The 21,539-nt window shown below is 41.3% G+C and overlaps 1 protein-coding gene across 1 annotated transcript in view; it reads left to right on the top strand.

Moving 5' to 3' along the window:
* SEMA5A (semaphorin 5A) overlaps positions 1-21,539 on the top strand; it is a 400,911-nt gene that overhangs the window by 341,944 nt on the left and 37,428 nt on the right. Inside the window, exons 13-16 of the mRNA XM_036309681.1 lie at positions 2,711-2,828; positions 6,940-7,121; positions 10,084-10,227; positions 20,807-20,954. Of these exons, the coding sequence (XP_036165574.1) occupies positions 2,711-2,828; positions 6,940-7,121; positions 10,084-10,227; positions 20,807-20,954 (592 nt within the window). The remainder of the gene's footprint in view (positions 1-2,710; positions 2,829-6,939; positions 7,122-10,083; positions 10,228-20,806; positions 20,955-21,539) is intronic.

Here is a 21,539-nt window from a genome sequence, read left to right as displayed (position 1 = left end):
CTGACATCCCTGTCCAATTACTTTTACAGTTGTCTTGGAATCACTCCCAGTGTTCCAGTCCCAAATTTCCAATAGTGAGGGAATGAATCAACAAGTTATGATATACGTATTCAGTCAATTATTTGCTCAGTGGGTTATTCTGAAGCCATTAAATGATGGCTATGAAGACATCTGTGACGTGATAGTAATTGGAAAAAGGAACCCATTATGTGTATGTCATCATTACAACTGTTTAAAAAGTAGAAGGGGGAAAGACAAAGTGCATTCATCACCAGGCTCATTACGATTGTGAAGAGCACCTTGCATAGGGGTCTAAGGTGGGCTGGGGCTGGAACCCAGTGTCTTCTAGCAAAGTCACAGTAAATCCCCGGGCCCAGGGGAGGCTGGAAGAGGAATGGATAAAATGTGTAGAAGGTGCGCTTGACTTGTGGATTCAGAAACAGAAGGCATGCTAATGTTCTGTAATAGGGAGAAATGTAGGTGTTGTGGGGCCTGAAGCTTATACCATTTGGGGACAGTTCTCACTCAAGAAAAGAATATCAAATTATAAGTGCCAAATGACTGGGTTTAATTGCGGTGCCTTAAAGGGCCTCATGAACTGAAGAAATAAAAACTTCAGGAAGTAAAGCTGCTTTGGCTTCATTGTAAATCCACCTCTGGCAATGATACAAACATACATCTTGATCCAGGTGGACAATAAAAGCAAATAAAATATAAGTGCCATCTTGTAGAGATGCCACGGCTGCCCCTGCCTCTGCTATGCCCACTCTCTTCCCCTACAACCATGGTTGGGGTGCTTTAATTTTTTTTTTCTTTTCCTCTTTGGCCAAAATGTTAATGTATTCATATTATTATTTATACTAGGGCCCCAGTGCACAAATTCATGCACCTTGCAAGGAACTGTGGGCCCTGAGCCTGTGGTGTGCACAGGGGCGGGTCTCCGCCCATCCTTCATGCCCCTGCCTGGCCCCTCCCACTGCAGCCCCAGGTCCCCTCTCTGCCAGCAGCTCCGCTCCCAGCACGGAGCAATTGGGGCCGGCACCATCAGCAGGTGCGAGTGGTGGCTGCTGCTCCGATCACCCCTCAGGTGCAGGGGGAGGTGAAGCCCTGAGTGGTGATCGGGGCCAGCAGCTGCCGCTCGCACCCACTGACGGCACTGAGTGATTGAAGCTGCTGCTGGGTGCCAGCAGCAGGTGTGAGCGGCAGGCAGGACCACGGCCCACAGGAGCAAAGAATTTTCAGTAACCACCAGAGGCTAGCCTTGATGACACCAACTGGTGCCCTGCCTTGGTCTGGCGCCCCTGCTCACCTGCTCCACCATCCTGCCGCAGCTGATGCCCACCATGTTCCTCACTCTGCTGCCTGCTGCCAATGCCTTCCATATTCCACACACGCGCCCTAGTGGTCAGTGAATGTCATAGTGACTGGTTGTTTGGCTGTTCCACCATTCGGTGTATTTGCATATTAGGGTTTTATATGTAGAGATTATTTAATCATATTATATTATAAATTGTTATTACAATGGAGAATATGTTTTTAAGAAGAAGGTGTACTAAAAATATTCCATAGTCCTTCCAATAGTGTAGGCTCTTAGCTCTCCTTAGTGTTCCTTAGCTCTCCTTAGCTCTGCATTAGGCAGCCAGCAGTTTTGCTCAGTTTCCTAGGAGCAGAGCACATGTACAAGAGCAGTTTGACTTTGTTTTCCTGTGGTTTTTTCTTTGCAATTGGCTGTGGTATTTATCGCATAATTGTTTAATGTTTTTTCCCCTTTACTAAGAACTAAGTTCTCTAAGTACAGTGACTATGCCTGTTTTTGCCAGGTTGTGCATGAACTCTGTCATTGGAGCAAAGTCAAAATAAAATATCCACTGTCCACAATACTTCTGAATAATATGTAGAATATTGTAGACAGCTATATTAAACTATTATTAAACTGATATTTTGTATTCATTTTAAGCCATAGTACTGAAAAGGAAGACATACTCATTTTATTAAATTTGAACTAACCACATTGCAGGGTTTGGAGTGTATTTGCTTGTCCTTGGGCCAATTTTATAAATTTTGTGTCTGTTTTCTTCGCTGTTTCATCAATACCTCCCTTGTTGGAGTTTTTTAGGTGTCTAAATGATATAAGAACCTGTTATACCACAATAGGTGTTCAACAAATAATGTCTTTTACTAAGGTGTTGATGATAGTGATGATGATAAAGATAGTGGTGGTGATGATGATTATGGTGATCATAAAAATGATAACAATAATACCTCCCTATAAAAGTTGTTTGTGTCTAAATGGAATAATTTGACATATCACAGTAGGTTTTCAACAAAGAATACCTATTATTAAGGGGATGCTGGTGGTCATGGCAATGGTGGTGGTGGTGATAACAACAACTAGTGTTTTTGAGCATTGCAAAATTCCAACTTTAGCTCTGTTGATAACACCAAAAGGCTCACATTGGTACAGATAGTCATTTCGTTGTCTGCCCTCTATCTTAGAAAAAAATACAGGTGTTTCAATGAAAATCAGTTATTTAATTTTAGTTGGATACTTGCAAGTGTGTACAGATAGCTATGTTCTCTCATGTGCAAACTGAAACTTTGTTTTGCATAACTAGTTCCCATGTGAAGTTAGAAGAGTTAGGCTTGCCTTAGTCTGCATCTTTGTTTAGTTAAGCTGCCTCTCTGTTGATCCGTGGGTGTGTGTTTGCAGTGCCTGCATCGGGGCCCAGGACCCCTACTGTGGCTGGGATGTGGTGATGAAGAAGTGCACCAGCCTGGAGGAGAGCCTGAGCATGACTCAGTGGGAGCAGCCCCTCTCCACCTGTCCTGTAAGTGTCTGTGCTCTCGGACCTCTGAGCACCCTGTCCTCAGTCACTAACCAGCCCTTTAATGACGTCCATGCATTTTTATCTTAGACCCTTTCCTGCACACCCTGTCTGTGCTCTCTTAACTTATTTAGCTCTCCCCTTGCATGAGAGCCACATGGGATACTGGCATAAGCTTTTTGTCTGTTTTGATGAGAAGTATCTTAGAGGAAACAGTGCTGGTTTGAAAAATGGGGTGTAATATCTCTGTTTTAGTCTTGGATTTTTATCTCCAGAGTTTGGTGTGAACCATTGTACCCTTTGTAGCATTAATAAAATAGTACCTCCCACACCCATCAATTTCCCTTGGGAGCTATGGTTCCAGAAGCCAAGATAAGTAGAGCTTTTAAAAGAATGAACTAAAGGCTATTACCATAGAGCCCCATGTGGGACAGTCTTGTAGATCCTGCTCAGGGTCACAGCAAGGTCTGGGAGAGACAGCCTAATGTACATTCCCACAGTGAATTCTGCAGAATGAAGAGCAGCTCACTTGCATTTGGAGTCAGACTCTGAATCCAAGAGAACCGATTCCACATTTTCTATTGCTAGTATATTTATTTGGGTCCTCACTTCTAAGAACCAGCTGCTTTTTTTTATTTGTCTTTTTTCTCTCTCAGGGAATATGATTAACAGGTATTAGCTTCCACACATTTGCAAATTTATTAAGTTACTTTGCTGTCATGTAACCGCTGTTCTCTGTGACTGTCAGCTCTGGCATTCCTCTGTGAGACAGGGCTGAGAAGAGAAGCACCACATTCGTTATTTGAAATCAGTGCTGTTGCTTCAATACAGAACTGCCTGAGGCATGTGAACTTTGGGTCTGCATCCTGTCAAGGAACTTGCTAAGTCTCTTATCTAAACCTGTGTGCATTAAGACTGTCCTTCCATTTGTAAGTGGGAAAACAGACAGAATGACAAGTCGAAGGCCAGGGCTATGAAAACCAGTGTCCTTCCCCAGGTGTTGGCACGAGATGAATGTATAACCTCATCTGGGCTTCAAGCAGATCTTTGCAAGAGGGTTAGCTGATAGTCCTTTGGGTGATAGCTTCAGATCTCTGATTTTAGAAGCAACTTTTTCTGCATGTTTCTTGAAAGAAGTCCCTTTTCATTTCTGAACAACGCTCAAGAAGCACAATGGTGTTCACCTTCCTTTTTTTAAAATCCTCACTGAGATTATGTTTTTATTGATTTTAGAGAGAGAGGGAGAGAGGGAGAAACATCAATGTGAGGGAGAAACATTGATCTCTTGCCTCCCATAAGCACCACAATCAGGCATCAAACCTGCAACCTAGCTGTGTACCCTGACCAGGAGTTCAACCTGCGACCTTCTAGTGCTTGAGACGATGCTCCAACCAAATGAGCCACCCACCAAGGGTCAAAGAAAGCAACACGGATTCTCTGAAATGCCATTCTAATGTACTATGTATACTTTACAAGAATCAGCACACCTTCTTCTAGATATTTGACCTTGACATTTTAATGATAGCAGTTCTTTTGTTGCTGTTGTTAATCCTGACCACAGGATATTTTTTCCATTGATTTTCTTTTTTTTTAAGAAAGAGTGAAAGGAAGGGGGAGACGCAGAAAGGGAGAACCACTAACATGAGAGAGACACACCCATTGGTTGCCTCCCACACTTGCCCAAACTGCAACCGAGGTACATGCCCTTGACCAGAATCAAACACATATCCTACAGTCTGAGGGCCAGTGCTCTAACCACTGAGCAAAACCGGCAAGGGCAATAGCAGTTCTTCTTAAGCAGTAAGGCCATCGGTCTGGGACTCATCGTGGTTTTATTAAATATCTGAGGCATGCTTACTTGTGAAATGGAAAATACACATGCTGCCACTTGGTTTATGACAAATATGTGTCCGGTATATTTCTACAGTAAGAAAATAGAGATGAGCCCAGCTGGTGTGGCTCAGTAGTTGTGTGTCGAGTCATGAACCAGGAGATCACATTTCCATTCCCAATCAGGTCACATGCCCAGGTTGTGAGCTTGATCCCCAGTAGGGGGAGTGCAGGAGGCAGCCTATCAATGATTCTCTCTCATCATTGATGTTTCTCTCTCTCTCTCTCTCTCTCTCTCTCTCTCTCTCTCTCTCTCTCTCTCTCTCTCTCCCTCCCTCCCCCTTCCTCTCTCTGAAATCAATTGAAAAGCAACAACATAAAAAGAAATGGAGTTGATCCAATATTTGAGAAATGACCAGAGGGTTGTTACTAAAGTTGTCAGTGCTACTGAGAGGAACATTTTTGTTTTAAACTCAGGAAAGGAGGAGGGTGATGTACATCTGCCCTGGGGTTGGAGCTGTCCCTCCACCTCCTCTGTTGTAAAATTATACCTGAGATGTAATCACTGATTCACTGTCCAGAAAACACATAACAAGGTCCTTTTTTTTTCTTGTTTGAGGTGATTTTCTTATATAAAACCATCCCTATCATCTCACCCTATATAATGTCATATTCAAGATACACTTTTAATAAGTTAACAATATGGAAAGCATCTAACAACAGAGAATAAATTATGTCACTGAGCAATAACCAGGAAATAAAACAATGTATTTTCTCATATATGAAGGCTACCATGTAGAAAAATGAGTTTTGAATAACCCAACTACTATTTTAATTATGTATTCTTTTCTAACAATCTATTTCTTAGAAAGAAATGAACTAGATGAAAATTATTAACATTTATTTAGAGCATTCTTAGAGAGGTATTTTGAAAGTCTATTAAAAATGTAATTTGCTTTTATGTTATTTTTTAGTTTTGACTGAAGTGGAAGAAAAGCTTAATTTTACTCACCAAATCTACCATATTTCATCATTTCTGATATGTCATTGATCATGAAGTATACTACTATTTTAAAGAAAAAAAAATGCTTCCATGGATAGCAAGATGCCAACTGATTTCAGAAATGTAAACATACATTAAATCTTTTAATCAGCAAAGTACATTTCTTTGTTTATCTACATATATTTAGCCCAATGACATTAAGCTTTATAAGCTGAGGGATTTTTGAATGAGACCAGTGCATCTTATATCCAGTTGAGTAATGAGAGAAGGTCCTGTTCCATGGAGCTCAAGGTTAGAGGGGTGATGAATGTGCTGAGATTGATACCACACCCTCTGGGGAACCCACCTTGTAAGTCTTCACAAACCTTGGACAAACAGCTGCTGAGTTAGTTTTCCAGCCACGCCTCAGGCATAGGCTGCCATTTGCTGCTTAGAACCTCTGCTCTCCAGAGAGATCAAGTTGCCAATGGGACCCCAGAACCTTCCCAGGCACTTAGCAACTTAAGACCCATTTTTCCACCTCACAGTCTCTATTTAAAAATGTTCATAAATTTCTGTTGTCCAGGAGATAGGGCAATAGTTGACTAACTTTTGACTACAGTTCTGTGTGTTTATATAAATGTGATTAAAACATTGTTCTCAGTTTAATAGATTTGAACTCTTGAGCAAGATCTAAATCGCCATATCTAGCATGATTCGAAAAATATGTACATATGTCCTGCATGACCTGTAATGTCGCTTAACAAGAATCTACCTGGGCTTTATGCATGAATACTGTCCACATCCTTTGTGCCTCCTGGGGAGAGGAGGCATCCATGCCAGGGTTGTGTGGACACTAGAAGCCATGCCCTTGAACAGGATACGCCCCAGCCAGGGGGGCCAATCTATATACAAATGTAGCAGAATTGTACATCTGTGGTTTTTCACTGCAATTCTTGTTCCTTGGTCTTCTCACATTAGTGGATAATTCTGCCATCACCTGATGGTCAAGCTATTAGCACCCTGAAAATTCCCTCCCCTCTTCCTGCTCCTCTCTCTTCTTTTCCTCCTCCATTTCCTTCTTCTCCTCTTCTGCCTTCTTTCCCCTCCCCCACTGTCTCCATCATCATCCTCACCGATGACTTCTGATGCTTTACTTTGAATTATTCCCCCCGTTCATCCATCTTTATTATAATATAAAATATTCTAAATGGTTTCTGATTGTCTTGTAAGAGTTTTTATGTTTTCTTTATGTTTGCAGCCTTAACCCTTTCTGACATCCTTCTTGTATCTGCTTCCTAGACGAGGAATCTCACGGTGGATGGGCACTTCGGTGCGTGGTCCCCGTGGACGCCCTGCACGCACACGGATGGCAGCGCCGTGGGAACCTGCCTCTGTCGCACCCGTGCTTGTGACAGCCCGGCCCCCCAGTGTGGCGGCTGGCAGTGCACAGGCCCCCGCATGGAGATCACCAACTGCTCCAGGTGCGTGGCTCCCAGCACTCAGGCCTGCTTTCACGTGTGAACTCTGACTGCAGAGGAGTTTGGGAAATCATTCCTAATGTGTATCTTCCCGCCTCAAGAGAAAGGCAGAAAAAGACAGAGACACTTACCACTTCAAAACTGCGTTGTCTATGGAAGGAGATTTTAAACTCTAAAGTAGATTATAAATCTGATCCTGTTCTTGTTTCCCTCATTAGATTAAAAAAAAACATTGCTCATGTGCACAATATTATTGGCTTGTTTGAGGAAAACGTCCATGTCAATGACAGTCTTTTTCTGGAATATTAGACTAGTTGTCCCTTATTAGACAACACGGTCTGGTCCGGTCCATTTGTTATGGGCTGGCCAATCCACTTGGCTCTTCACAACTGTCTCTTTCTGTTGACAGCATCAGTGACCCCCAGTGGTTACAAGGGAGAGTTGTAGGCCCCACCCTTCTACCTTGCCATTAGGTGGTTCCTGAGAATAAAAGCAAGTCTCAGATCAAAGTTAGGCAGACGCATGAAACTGTGATATGGCTGTTCTTGTAAACAGGGTGCCCCAGGTCCCTGTCCCTCAGGCCTGCTAACATGCACACCTAGGAGAGGTTCACACAATGCAGATGTGATGCTCTGGCAGCTGGTCAGCCAACCTCCTAGGTGAACCAGGGGAAGGCACTCTGTTATCATGGATATCGCACATTTTAACTAATAATTACTTCACATTGAAAACTGAGATTTTATTGGAATTCCATTCCTTAATGCCATTGTTTCTAATTCCCAATTATTGTTCCTATTCAGGCATGAATGCACCTGAATCGGACAGGGCTTTACACCAATTCCATCTTTATGTTTTATTTTTCTAGTTCTAAGTTTGGATGGATCTTAATTACATAAGTGGTTGGAAATGTAAGGTCAGCACTGTCACTCACTTCCCTGTTTTTTTTTTCAAAATTATCTGCCAAAATCATGATAAGCTAACATCAAATACTTTTGTAATGTCCTGTATTAGTTAATAAACTGTTTATGCTGGCCTTTGATTTTATTGGAAGTAAAACACTGGAAACCACCTAATTTGCAAATGGAATTTTTTGCTTAGTCAGTACTGTCAAATACTTTTCAATTTGTGCAAAGTACATCAAAGAGCCTTTAAGACGACCATTCAAATGATTCTAAATTCAATCTGTTATTCTTATGTATAGGCACCTTGTTTAACCCAACACACTCAAAAAATGTTTGAAAATTCGAAATGTTGCTAATTTAATACATTTTACAAGTATAATATTTTTGGTTATATGCGTTATCTCATCACATTTAAATATGTTTTCTCAAAACCTTGGAGCAGCAGGATTAAAGACATTCAATTTATGAAAGAAATCCACAATATAAATTAATTAGTTAAGCCAGACTTTACTGTCAAACCAGGGCCAAGTCAGACTTACTATTGATTGGGGAAATATGGTTTTATTTTATCATTAAAATGAACATTTAAATGTACATCCTTATGATATTATGTCACTTCTGAATTCTAATTCTTATCAGGGAGGGAGAGAGGGAATGGGGAGGGGGAAAGGGAAAGATGATTGATTGATTAAAAAATATAACTAGGTAATCAAAAGGTTGGAGATCAAGGGAAAGCCACGAGCCTTGACAGGAGTTTGTCATCTAAATGCATTGAGTCTCTGCAGCCTTCCAGTTGTCTAACCTATGCCTTCCCTTATGGAACTTCAGGAACAAAACCTGTGTTTTTCCTGAGATGGTCAGGAGTGCCGCTGTGACACGAGATTTGTGTTCAGGACCAATAAAGGACTTAACTGTTCTTGGGGGAAATCTGTAGTTGGGACGACCCTTGATGGGTTAGACGACCCGTGGTGGGCTAGATCCTCTCAGCTGAGCAATAGCCACCAAGCCTCTCAGCAGCTGGAAGAAGGCTAGCTCAGTCCTCAGGGCACCTGTGTGGAATCTGTCCACTGCTATGTGGCAGTAGCTGAGAGAGAAGAAGCCAAATCCAAGTCCAAAGGCTCTCTGCTCTATAGGATATCTGAGCGCCCAATGCCCAGCTCTGTAAGATTCAATGCTGGGTAACCCGGAGGTATGCTCAAACAGCTTGATCCATTGAGTAGGTTCCAAGTCTTCTGCTTAGTGTTCTGTTGTTGCTGTTGGTTTGATTTTCTTTTACAGCCATACGCAATTATCTCCTCCATCCCCGGCACCTATGGCACCATGACCACAGTAGAATTTTATATTTTATAAAAGTGGTTCATTTTTTTTATCTTTTACTATCTCCACCTTATTGCCTATCCATATATATATAACAAATTCAGATAAACACAATTTGCAGTCTTTATATTCTTTATTTTTGTCAAATTATAAGAAAATAGCCAAGAATCTGAATTTAAAATAGCCTTCATTCATTTTTAATAAAGTTTGTTTTAAATGTTACTGTGTCCTATATCAATATGAATGCTACCAAGAGAATTACTGATTTTCATTGATCTTAAAAGTAAGCATTATGTATAGGTTTAGATAATTATTTTGTTTATATGTGTACTTTAAATTATAACTGAAATAGCACAAGTCAAGTGAAAGTATACATCCTAAAGTTTAGGGGATTCATCTCTAATTGCTTTTCAATGAATTAACATTGCTTTTTAGATTTACTTTTTCAAAATTAAAGTTTCTTAATAGTTTCTAATACAGCCCATTTTGAATTCTTTATAGTGCGCTTAAAATGTCACTCTTAAATTTCTTACCCGGACTCTGACATCTGATACCAGGGAGAAAAATCTCACAGTAACAGATCCCCAGGATGCAGTACCTTCAGTCCCATGGCCCCGGTTCCCTTTCTCCTCCCACCCCGTAATCCGTGGTCCATGTGGGGGAGCACCTGTATTGGGAGGTGGGTGCAGATGGGGATGGACTCTGAGCCAGTGTGACTCAGTGACCGCATTGCTTCTTCCCCCCAGGAATGGAGGCTGGACCCCCTGGACCTCCTGGTCTCCCTGCAGCACCACCTGTGGGATCGGCTTCCAGGTGCGCCAGCGGTCCTGCAGCAACCCCACGCCCCGGCATGGGGGCAGGGTGTGCGTGGGACAGAACCGAGAGGAAAGGTACGGACCGCTCTGCCCAGCATCGCCGTCTTCACACTTACTGTCATTCTGGTGCGGTCGGTTCCCTGTGGCTTTAGTTTTGGATCCAGCTTAGCTTATCTGTAGCATCCCTTTCTGTTGAGCTGAACTGTCCTCTGCTTTTCCTGACACCCTTAAATGTTGACCAAAACCTCGAGTTGACAGCTTCCCTGGGCTGCTGTGGTCCCTGTGTGGTTCTCTCCACTGAGCAATTCCCAACAGGGTGGAGCTCCAGGGACAGTGGGCACCCTGCCCCTGTCTGTGCTGGCCTCCCTGGGGACTCAGCAAGTGAGTTTGCTGGAGAAAGCTTGCGTTTGTTGGAATCCAGCTGTCCCAGTCTCAAAACCTACAGTTCCCTGTAGGAGCAAAGGCCGTCCTGGGTCCAGATGTACTGGCCAGATGAAGTGAAGTTCTCCATCAGAACTATACTAAGCAGCTGGAGCATAGGTGGGGAAATAGTCAAGGTTTTGGTTATATCTGTAACTAGTACACACTCTTCTATTAACGGATACCCTCGTTGCAGCTACGGTAGGACCCAGGGTGGGACAGTCTTTCCTGTGTGTATTTTAAGCTTTCAGCATGTCCTGGGGACATTTCAGTTCAGTCTTGCATTTAACAGTTTGTTGGTTTTTATAGAATCAGACATTTGATTTTGGCCTCATAAAATCTACAGTTGTGGTATTTCACTCTCTCTTGCATATTTAAAGTACATTTCCGTTTATGGTCGTTGGAGAATATCCAAGTAGGTAATTTTCACATCACTTTCAGGGTTCTTACTCTGCCATACTCCCATAAACTTATTGTATTAGTCCCATGTGAAAGAAAATGACTTTCAATACCTTTTAATTAAAATGTAGTAAGGCTTATATCTAGTGATATGGATTCACTGGGAACCTCATAAAATACTGTGTGCAGTCATTTGTTATGTGGTAAATATTTATATAGACAATGTAATATTTATATATTATACTTACATAAAGTCTTACTATACAGATAATCCTCTACTATATATTTATTACAACCTCAAAACAACCAGACAAAATCATATTTTCTTTCTTCACTGTGTTCCTAAATTACCAATTAAGATTTTATTCCTTTCAACTCAGAGGAACATGAAAGCTGATTTCTGCAATGCAGGGTTGGTCATTTTTTAAGTAGTTCCCCCAAGATACTCTTGGGAAAGTATATCATTTCTGAGCTAACATTAGTTGGTGAGAAAGCTGATTATGGGAGAGCAGTCTCCCTGCTATTTCTAAGCCTGGTAAGATTTAAATTTGGTTGATAGTTGCCGAAACCGGTTTGGCTCAGTGGATAGAGCGTCGGCCTGCGGACTGAAAGGTCCCGGGTTTGATTCCGGTCAAGGGCAGGTACCTGGGTTGTGGGCACATCCCCAGTAGGAGATGTGCAGGAGGCAGCTGATCGATGTTTCTCTCTCATCGATGTTTCTAACTCTCTATCTCTCTCCCTTCCTCTCTGTAAAAAATCAATAAAATATATTTTTTAAAAAAATTTGGTTGATAGTAAGCCAGTCAGAGAAAGACAAATACCATATGATCTCACATATATGTGGAATCTAATGAAAAAAATAACCTGACAAACAAAAATAGAAACAGAGGTATAAATACCTGGAATAGAATGACAGCTTGACAGCTGTCACAGGGAAGGGTGGTTAGGGGACTGGATGAAAGAAGGTGAAGGGATTAAGCAAAACACACACACACACACACACACACACACACACACACACAACACAACACATAGACACAGACCACAGTGTGGTAATAGCCAGAGGGAAAAGGGGGTAGAAGGGTAAGTGGAGGTGGGCAAAGGGGGATCATATGGGGATGGAAAGACTTTGCTTGGGGCAATGGGTACATGATACAGTGTTCAGATGATATTTTATTGAGTTGTACACTTGAAACCTGTATGGTTTTGTGAACTAATGTCACCCCAATAAATTCCATTTTAAAATGCTATATATTGTCATAGAATACAGTCCACTCAGGTAAAGCCACCTTCATCTGTGTGAAGCTACTGTTAGAATCACGGCACCTCCACACGTCCCACACCTGTGGTCACCTTTCCTGGGCTAAGCAACCAGGAAGCAAAAAGCTGTTTAACTCTGGTAAACATATATGTATGTTCAGTACCCATTTGCGATTGTTCTTAAAGCTTTGCTTTTAGAAAAAGGTCAGAATGGATAGTGTTTGGAGGACTTACATTCAAATGTTCTTTTTTTTTTTTTTTCAGAAGAAATGCTCATTTGGGCTAAATGAACATTTGGTTAATGGAGGAAATTTGGATTTAAGTAATAAATGGATGGGTGTTAAGAATAGGGACTATGTAAGATTTTTATAAAACTGAAGCCTTCCTATTGAATAGCCTTTCTAGTGGCTTAGCAAGAGGTTAATGAAAACCAGAAAAACCAAGAACATGATATTTCTTTCTTGGTCTTCACAAGCAAATAATTCTTAGGTTTGCCATATTCTGTAGGAGGTTGGAGGTCTCCCCATCTAAGTAATATAAAGGAATACTATCCATTACAGACTTTTTAGAATTAAACTGAAGATTAAAGGAAACCTGGTCTCCATTAGAAGGAACAAAAGGCCAAAGGAAGAAGCATCCACAACCATTAAAACAGTGATGTTATGTGTATTTAAACTCCAACAACCCTAAAGAACTTCTGAGAGATTGCAGCCAATAGACTGATTCTCCCCAAACATGTCCCTATGTTAAATTCAGGCTTAGCGGTAATGATTTTTCACTTGAGACAAAATCTCCCATATGGGGAATAAATCAATGGGAACTTTATTGCAACAAAAATCTCAGAAATATTCATATCACTTTTTCTGAAGTAATAGATAAAGAAAATATCTAACTTATTTTTTTACATGTACTCTAAAAGGTATGGACACTTTGTTTATCTGTTCTAAATTACCCAGAAATGATTTTCACAAGTTCCAGGAACTGTGTAGAAACTTGATTTCCAAAGAAGCCACCAATAAAGATGAAGCCATGGCCATTTGTGTGAATATTCTCCAAAGGCAAATGTCATGATCGGTATTAGCTTTCTCCTGCTCTGTAACAACAGTTCCAAAAACTTCAAGGCTTAAAAAACCACATACATTTTTTTTTTAGTTTCTCAGCCTCAGTCACCAGGCAATTCATTATGACTTACCTGGGTTCTCTGCTGGGCCAGAGATGCAATCTCATCTTTTTCTTTTCTTTTTTTTAAATTTATTGCTTAAAGTATTACAAAGGGTATTACATATGTGTCCATTTTATCCCCCCGCCCTAGACAGTCCCCTAGCCTCCCCTATCCCCCAATGTCTTAGGTCCACTGGTTATGCTTATATGCATGCATACAAGTCCTTTAGTTGATCTCTTACCCCCATACCTCCTGCCCCGCAACCCTCCCCGGCCTTCCCGCTGCAGTTTGACAATCTGTTTGAGGCAGCTCTGCCTCTGTATCTATTATTGTTCAAAAGTTTATAATGGTCTCTATTATCCATGAATGAGTGAGATCATGTGGTATTTTTCCTTCATTGACTGGCTTATTTCACTTAGCATAATGCTCTCCAGTTCCATCCATGACGTTGCAAATGGTAAGAGTTCCTTCCTTTTTAGAGCAGCATAGTATTCCATCGTGTAGATGTACCACAGTTTTCTAATCCATTCATCTACTGATGGGCACTTAAGCTGTTTCCAGATCTTAGCTATGGTGAATTGTGCTGCTATGAACATAGGGGTGCATATATCCTTTCTGATTGGTGTTTCTGGTTTCTTGGGATATAGTCCTAGAAGTGGGATCACAGGGTCAAATGGGAGTTCCATTTTCAGTTTTTTAAGGAAACTCCATACTGTCTTCCATGCAATCTCATCTTAGGCTCAAGTAGGGAAGGATTTACTTCCAAGATCAAGGTGGTTATTGTCAGCATTCAGTTCCTCGTGGGCTTTCAAACTGAGGACTTTGGTTTCTTATTAGTTGTTAGCCAGAGTCTGCCCTCAATTATTTGCCAAATAAGCTTCCTCATCATGGTCACTTACTTCCTCAAATCTAGTAAGGAGGAGTATCTCCTTGCAAGATGGGGTGGGAGAGTCAGGGGACCCAAGGGTATATACACTCTTATATAACGTCACCACAAGTTGACATGCCATCAGCTTGCATATTCCCTTGGTTGGAAATAAGTCACATTTCCTGTCTGCACTCAAGAGGGGAGCTTACACAGGACATGGATACCAGAACTCAGGGATCATTGCAGTCATCTGAGAGTTTCTGACATAGTCTGTAGATTACCAGTCCCTCAGTCATTCACATCCCTTCAACATGCAAAATGCATCTTACCCACTCCCAAGGACCCCTAACATTTTATGCCATTAAATCATTTCACCAAATGCCAGAACTTTTATCATGTAAATCAGGCCCAAATGTGATTAAAGTTCCCTCCATGTGGTTCCTCTCAGCCTGTCAACATGAGAGATAAGTTATCTGTGACCAACGTACCCAACATGCAATGGGGGGACAGGCAGAGGGTACCTGCTATGGACATTTCTGTTGAAAAGGGGGAAATGTAACCTCTGCTCCATAGAAATTCTGAAAGCTAGCCAGACAGGTATTGGGAGGTGCTGGGGGCAAGGGGTGTGCTCAATTAAGTTTCAAGGCCTGGCCATAATTTTCCCTAGTTCATGGCTCTGCCTTCTGGGCTCTTAGTTCCACTTCCTGAATCTTCCTTCCTTGAAAAGACAGCATGTGCTTGCTTCTGGGTGCTTTCATCATCCTGCTTTCTTCCAGTAGAATTTTGGGTTTTCTAGAGCCTCATTCAATTTGTAGTTCCCATGTCCCTTACAATCCAAGCTGGTACTTCGCTGAAATAAACTCTGTGAGTCTTCCCTCGACTTCCTAAATAAATCTGCACCCACAGATATTTGTGAGATGGCCCTGCTTTACCTGGGAATCCTGCCAAAATGGCTGAGGGACTACACCCTATCGCTTGCTTGTGATTGACAGGATCTGTGAGACATGTCCTTGTTCTTGACCTCTTGAAAGGACCCTTTGTGTGGCTGAAAACTACTCTGATCATTTGATCCTTCTGTGGTTTTAACAAAAGGTTGTACAGTCACATCCTCAGCCTTTTACTTGGTCAGCCATTTCTGGCATGCTCAGAAGCTTTTTCTTGATTTTAGCATCTTTTGCCCTCCGGAGAGGCTCGAAATTGCCAAAACTATTCGGCCCTGGTTCCTTCTGTTTAATATTTCTTCCCTCAATTTCTTTCTTTATCACACATTTAACAATAAGCAGGAAGAAGAAACCAGGAAGCACCTCCACTACTTTTTCTGGGAATTTTCTTAACTACATAACTACTTGATACTTACATGTTCCGCTTTCCATAACTTCAGCAACAATTTTGGAAGCTTTCTGCTCTTTCTTCTTCCAGTTTCCAGGAATATGCTCTTATTTCCTTTTTAACTTTTATTTTCATGAAATATATATATATATATATATGTGTGTGTGTGTGTGTGTGTGTATATATGTATATATATATATATATATATATATATATATATATCTCATAAAATTTGCCACTTAACTATTTTTAAGTGTACAATTCAGTGACATAATTTGCATTGAGAGAATTGTGCTATCTTTGTCACCATCTATTTCTAAAACTTTTTCATACTCCCAAACAGAAGTTCTGAAACTATTAAGCAATAACTCTCTATTTCTCCTACTTTGCAGTCCCTGGTAACCTCTAATCTATGCTCTGTCTTCATGCATTTGCCTAGTCTAGGTATTTCATATAGAATCATGTGATATCTGCCCTCTTCTATTTGGCTATTTCATTGAACATAATGTTTTCAATGTTCATCCATGTTGTAGCATGTGTCAGAAGCATATTTCCTTTTTCATGGATGAATAATATTTGACTGTATGACTATACCATATTGTATTTATCCATTTACCGATTAGTTGACATTTGGGATATTTCCACATTTTGTTTATTGTAAATAACACTGCAGTAAACTCTGGCATATGAGTGTCTGTTCAGTTCCTGCTTCATTTCTTGTGTAGACTTATCTTAGAGTAGAATTGCTGGGTCATATGTTAATTCTATGTTTAATTTTTGAGGAACTGCAAAACTGTTTTCCACAGTGGCTGCACCATTTTACATTCCTACCAGCAATATATAAGGGAAACAGTTTTTTTCACATTCTCACCAGCAATCCTTGTTACTTTACTTTTTTTTGTTTTATAGCCATTCCAGTAGCTATAAAGTGGTTTCTCATTATGGTTTTGATTTGCATTTCCCTAAGGATTAATGATGTTCAGCATCTGTACATTGGCCATCTGTATATCTTTTTTGGAAATGTCTATTCAAGTCCTTTGCTCATTTTCTGGTTGGGTTGATTTTGTTGTTGTTGAGTCTTAGTTCTTTATTCTCTGTCCAATTTATGTACAGATTCTGTGGTGCCACGAAAGATTCCATTATTTCAGTATGGCCCAGCAAAGGGACAATCACAGAGAACCAAGGAAAACATAGTTCTGACAGGGCTGTGATTGGTTCAGCTTAACAGAGGATGCAGTGAGAAGCTATCATGGACCTAACCACAACAGAACACAATTTATAGCACAAAGAAATATGATACAGTGTTGAGAATCTAGTCTATATGGGTTTATGAAAAGCATTTCTTTTCATAGAGACTAAGTTTGTGGGAAAATGGATAATTTATGGAGAAATATTGCTGGGTTATTAATTAGCTTTTAAATGCAAAATGAGAATAAGCAGTCATGGGCAAAATTAGAATCTTAATTTTTAATGCATCATGAAATACATCTGTGACTATCAGTGATTTAAGATACTAGAGATCCAAGAGAGCCCTTAAAAGTTCAAAAATGTTTAGCTTGTTATTTGGTAAAAAGGCAGCTGCGCATGGAGGACTAGAGCCATGAGGATCAACAGCTGGCCCATTGTGTAGGTACCTGGTCCATAAATCAATAAGAATCCTTGAACAAGCAGAGTTTCCAAGGTAACCAACCTTCAATTTCCATTTTCGTTTGTGACCAAGAAAGAGTAGTGTAACAAGAGCTGCATCTCTTAGGAGAACATGTTAGTTGGGGTAGGAGAGCCAGGGGACCAGAGGGGCGCTTCTTCCTTAAAATTGCAGAGCATCAGAGTTAGGGGTTTACAAGGGCTTTGCCTCTCAGGGTGGATTTGTGAATAAAAACCCAGACATAGATGGACAGAAGAACCTACACATTTCTGCTTTCCTTCTGACCTCCCTTGCAGAGGGTAACATGTTCACAAAACCAGGTGTAGCTTTTTCCTCTGGATCACTGTGGAGGGAGAAAGAGAAAGAAAAGGAAGGCAGGTTGTGGCCAGCCTTCAAATGCAGCCAGATATGGAATTGATTAACACTGTTTGAAAGTTCTATGCCACATACACTTTCCAGGTTCTCCTGAAATAGATTTTTAGCTATAACAACAGGCAGGGCGTTTTCAAAGGTGGCCTGCTACAGGCAAATGTGAGAAAGTTTTTATGCACTATGATTTATTTTGCTCTGGGGAAATGGTAGCTCAGTCTTGTACTTCTTATTAAAAGTCAAAGGTCTCTTATTTCCTTTGCTCTCCCTACCCTTTTCTTGTTTGTTTATGTTTTTGAAAGCTGAAATTAGGGCCAAGGCCTCTAGGATGTCGATCCCTTTTAAATGTCAGTGGATCCACTTGGAAACAGGAGGTGGTTTTCTACTTCTCGTTATACCCACAGTGAGAGAAGCGGCACATGGAGATTTTGAATCACATGCTGAGAGTTCTGATGTTCTGAGTTTTCTTGACTTACTGCTTCCAAATATGTTCTTAAAATAAATGGCAATTTCCTCTTGGAACAGTTTATGCACTAACACATATGTTAGTAATCTCTGAGCAGTCGGGATGCTTTACATACTGTAACTCTACACATTTGCACGTGCTTCCTAAGGTCACATTCCTTTAATCTATTGTATCCTCAATTTTGTTTTGGCTCTTTTATCTAGAGGTCTCTTAATTAGAAGGTCCTTGCCTTCTATGACCTGAACCCTGAGCTCTCAGAACCAGGGCCCTGGGAGACTGTATGTGACTTCTTAAGAGGGAAACCTAATGTTTCCTCTTGCCTCAAAAGTGGAAAAGATGAAGAAGAGTGATGACTCTTCAGTTCTATTGGCTACTCGTACTTTTTTAAAGACTATTTTATTGATTTTTAGAGAGGGGGGGATGTCAATATGAGAGCACAACGTTGATCAGTTGCCTCCTGCTTTGCCTCTGAGCAGACTCTCTCTGGGTAAGAAGCTAACTGACTTAGCCTCACAAATAATACCCTCTGCCTCCTGTTTCTAAAGGCAAATGTGATGGGCGGGGAGAAAGACAGAAACATCTTTCATTGTAGTCTTCTCTCTACTGGGGATTGAGCCTGCAACCTGGGTATGTGCCTCTGACCAGGCAAGCCAGCAACCTCCTGGTGTACAGGAGGATGCCCACTCAACTGAGCCACAGGGCCCATTGGCTACACTTTTCTGTGAAAATTTAGAGAACCTAAACCATTAGTGTGATTGGTTCTGCACTTCTGGAGGCTTTTTTCTGCCAGGACCTGCCAACTCTCTCTCCTGGGAAGTAAGCATTCCTCCCATTTTCACTGGAGAGGCTGCCTTTTGACTCTACCATGGGTTGTTTTTTCTGTACATTCACACAGTTGCAGTAACTTATTCCCACTACACCAAACCCCATGTGTATCCCTTCCTCTACTCCTTCCACCACCATCATGATTGTCGGGCTTGGACTAGCTCTCTCTTCAGTTGTTGCAATCTAGATTCTCCTGGCTGGTACTTGCTCCGTCAGCTCTTCCTGCTGGTGGTCTCACTTCTCCTATCTTTGTAGACCAGACCCCACCCTCAAGCTTAGAGAACTCCTTAAACTTGGGGGGCTTCGGGGGGAATCATTGTCCACTCTAACTCGGATGGTACTATTTTGTCTCTGGAGTTCTGTGGGATTTTCTTAGTTCCTTATAAATAAAGTTCAACTTTCTGTCATCTTTTTCTATTCTTGGTGACCTCGCTTACTTCACTCTTCCCATTTCCACTTTCCATTGTTTTCTAGAATGTCAGTCGGTGTTCCATGTGCCTTATTTCATTGACTCCCTTCAGTGGGCCTGGCTTTTTATCTTTCGTCACTACCCGTCCCCCAAGCCTTCATATTCTCTGTAGCGTTTTCTTGGTTTGATGAAGAAACTGTTGAATCTTACCAGTATTAGCTATCAGGAAATTATGCTGCCTAAATCACTTTTCCTTGTTTCTGGAAACCAGCTATCATTTGTTCCTGTTTTCCACGCATTGAGAAAGAGGGTTGTGTGTCCTGAGCATCCTGGGCTGTGTCCATCTCCCGGTATTCATCTGTGACAGGGAAGCACTCTCTATAATGGCCTTTGCACAGTGCCCTGCAAGATTAGGCATTTATTAGTTGTGATGACATTAAAGGTAACTGACTTAGCCTCACAAATAGGACCCTCTGCCTCCTGTTTCTAAAGGTGATGGCATGGGTAGGGAGGAAGACAGAAACATCTTGCATCCTAGTTTTCAGTAGGAGCCACGTTTGTGTTTAGTGGGTGAACTATTGGTTTAAATAGTCATTTAAATGGCCAGATGTGTCTCACTAAATTTGGCTGTGTTCAGAGTAGCATCTTCTCCCCATGAGTTGTAATGTGTAGAACGCCAGGCTGTTTCTTGGTTTTTGTTTGTCTATTTGTTTCTCTCATGTCACCTTATTTCACTTGTACTATCAAAGAATGAGGAGAAATTTGACTCAGATACAGCTTAAGAAGCCCTTGCATATTTGGCTAAAAATTGGCAACATGTATATATATGTAGAAGTATAGAAGTATAGTCAACCATAAAAATAAGACTAGTATTTGTAAGTAGTAATTCAGTTCTTTTTAGATAACCAGTAGTCTTTTAAATTAGGTTAGACATGATTCTGGGAGTCTGCAAATAAATTAAAAAATGCAGTAACCTAAGCAGTATATGACATGAAGCTTTATGCTAAAATCTGGCTTTAACTTTTCTTTAACTTATTATATTAATAAGATGATGAGCCTTATTTAATTCAGGGATGAGAAATGAAATCCAAATACACTTTTGCTGACTTGGTATTCATAACCTGCTTTATCTTTCAATGTTTATGTTTAGAAGATAAATGCCCTACCTAGGTATTTTCTGTGTTCTCATTTTTGGGTGTCTATTTGAAGGGTTTTGTTTTGTTTGTTTCTCCTTTAATTGGCTGCACAGGAAGATCCATTCTGCATTGTGAGTTTAGCATTTTCTTCATTGTCTCCCGTGCATCCCATTGTCCGTGCACACACAGCATGGCCAGCGCCACATCTGCCTCCTTCACTGAGCAACCACTTCAAATACAAAAGCCCCTCCACGCTGAGCATGCCCATGTGCCCAACATCTGGTGCAGGGACGGAGCCTGGAAGGTCTGGGGCCTCACGTTACACTTTGACACAGTTTCCTTTTCCTCTCGGTTTCTCCTTTACAGATACTGCAATGAGCATCTGCTGTGCCCCCCGCACGTGTTCTGGACGGGCTGGGGTCCTTGGGAGCGGTGCACAGCCCAGTGCGGGGGTGGCATTCAGGCTCGCCGCAGGACTTGTGAGAATGGGCCCGACTGCGCCGGCTGCAATGTGGTGAGTAGAGTCCTACTCATCCCCAGCCCTCAGCCTGGACCTGGGAGAGCAGAGTGAGCACACACTAGATGTTTTCCTACCCACGTACGCTGAGCACATAAGATACACTGCAAGCACTCAGTGCCCTGCAAACACTAGATGCTCTACAAACACATGTGTAAACATGAGCTATTCTGCATGCACTAGGTTATCTGTACATACTGCATGCTCTGTGGGTACTAAGTGCTCTGCAAACATGACATGACTAGACAGTGTACACTTGGTACACACTGGATGCTCTGCAGGTGTCAGGTGCTCTTACTCACTAGTTAGTCTGCAAATGTTAGATTCTCAATAGACACTAGATGTTCCGTAAACATTGAATGCTCTGTACACATGACATGTCCCGGCACTGGGAGCTCTGCACAAACTAGATGCTGTGAATCAGACAGGTTTCTCTGGTTAATGAGAATGTTTGCAGGAAATACTGGAAATTCAGCTTTTTGCATTAAATATTCTCACATTTATGAATTTTCAATTCCCGTTTCTGAGTATGACAGCAACTTCAGCCTGCTTCATTCTGGTCCATATATCTGGTTTGGGGAC

This window comes from Myotis myotis, unplaced genomic scaffold (genome assembly GCF_014108235.1).
Source record: "Myotis myotis isolate mMyoMyo1 unplaced genomic scaffold, mMyoMyo1.p scaffold_m19_p_5, whole genome shotgun sequence".
Lineage (NCBI taxonomy): Eukaryota > Metazoa > Chordata > Mammalia > Chiroptera > Vespertilionidae > Myotis > Myotis myotis.
Note: the sequence above shows the minus strand (reverse complement) of the source record. Positions and strands in the feature narration are given on the sequence as shown.